The 740-nt window shown below is 61.6% G+C and overlaps 1 protein-coding gene across 1 annotated transcript; it reads right to left on the bottom strand.

The window, feature by feature from the left end:
- Positions 1-3: 3 nt before the first annotated feature.
- Positions 4-671, bottom strand: ETH_00037165 (uncharacterized protein; the record flags this gene model as incomplete). The annotated part of the gene is made up of 2 exons (XM_013374923.1): positions 4-317; positions 502-671. Coding segments are annotated over 2 exons (484 nt in total), but the record flags the coding sequence as incomplete, so codon positions are not given.
- Positions 672-740: the final 69 nt, after the last annotated feature.

Genomic DNA, 740 nt, shown 5'->3' on the forward strand with positions numbered 1-740 from the left:
CCACTAGCAGCAGCAGCAGCCATGGCGATCTAAAGCAGCAGAAAAAGAAAAGGCAGTAGTAGCAGCAGCGCACCCGAAAGCACCGGCAGCTGCAACACCCGGAGCAGCAGCAGCAGCAGAAGCTGCAGCAGCACGCGCCCGCGGATTCTCACAGCTGCAACAACAGCAGCAGCAGCAGCAGCAGCAGCAGACCTGTTCGAGGTGGGTCTTCAGCAAAAAGGCCTCCGACATCAGAGAGTCCCACTCCGTCTGCAGGCAGCTGAGAAGCCCCGGAATAGACGAGGCGGACAGCGGCCTGGGCTTCACCGTAGGGTTTGCTGCAGCAGCAGCAGCAGCAGCAGCAGCAGCAGCAGCAGGACCATCAGCAGCAGCAAGCGGAGCAGCAGCAGCAGCACGCGGAGCAGCAGCAGCAGCAGCAGGACGCAACCCCGCAGCAGCACCAGCAGCACGCGCAGCAGCAGCAGGAGGCGCAGCAGGAGCAGCAGCAGCAGCAGGGCGTACTTTTGATGGGAAGCAAGTCCTGCTGCTGCAGCTGGGCCCCGGAGACCGGGCAGCAGCCAGTAGCAGCAATGTGCTTCATAATGAGTCTCTTTTCATAAATCAAATTTGTCTTGGGACAAAAAACTGCTTCGTCCGGGACTTCCCCGGTCACCGCGCACACGAGCGACATCCTGCAGCAGCAGCAGCAGCAGCAGCAGCAGCGGCAGCAGCAGCAGCAAGGCGCCGCTTTGGCCGTTGGA

The sequence above is a fragment of the Eimeria tenella genome, genomic scaffold, assembly GCF_000499545.2.
Source record: "Eimeria tenella Houghton genomic scaffold, Eth_scaff2398, whole genome shotgun sequence".
In the NCBI taxonomy this organism is placed as follows: Eukaryota; Apicomplexa; class Conoidasida; order Eucoccidiorida; family Eimeriidae; genus Eimeria; species Eimeria tenella.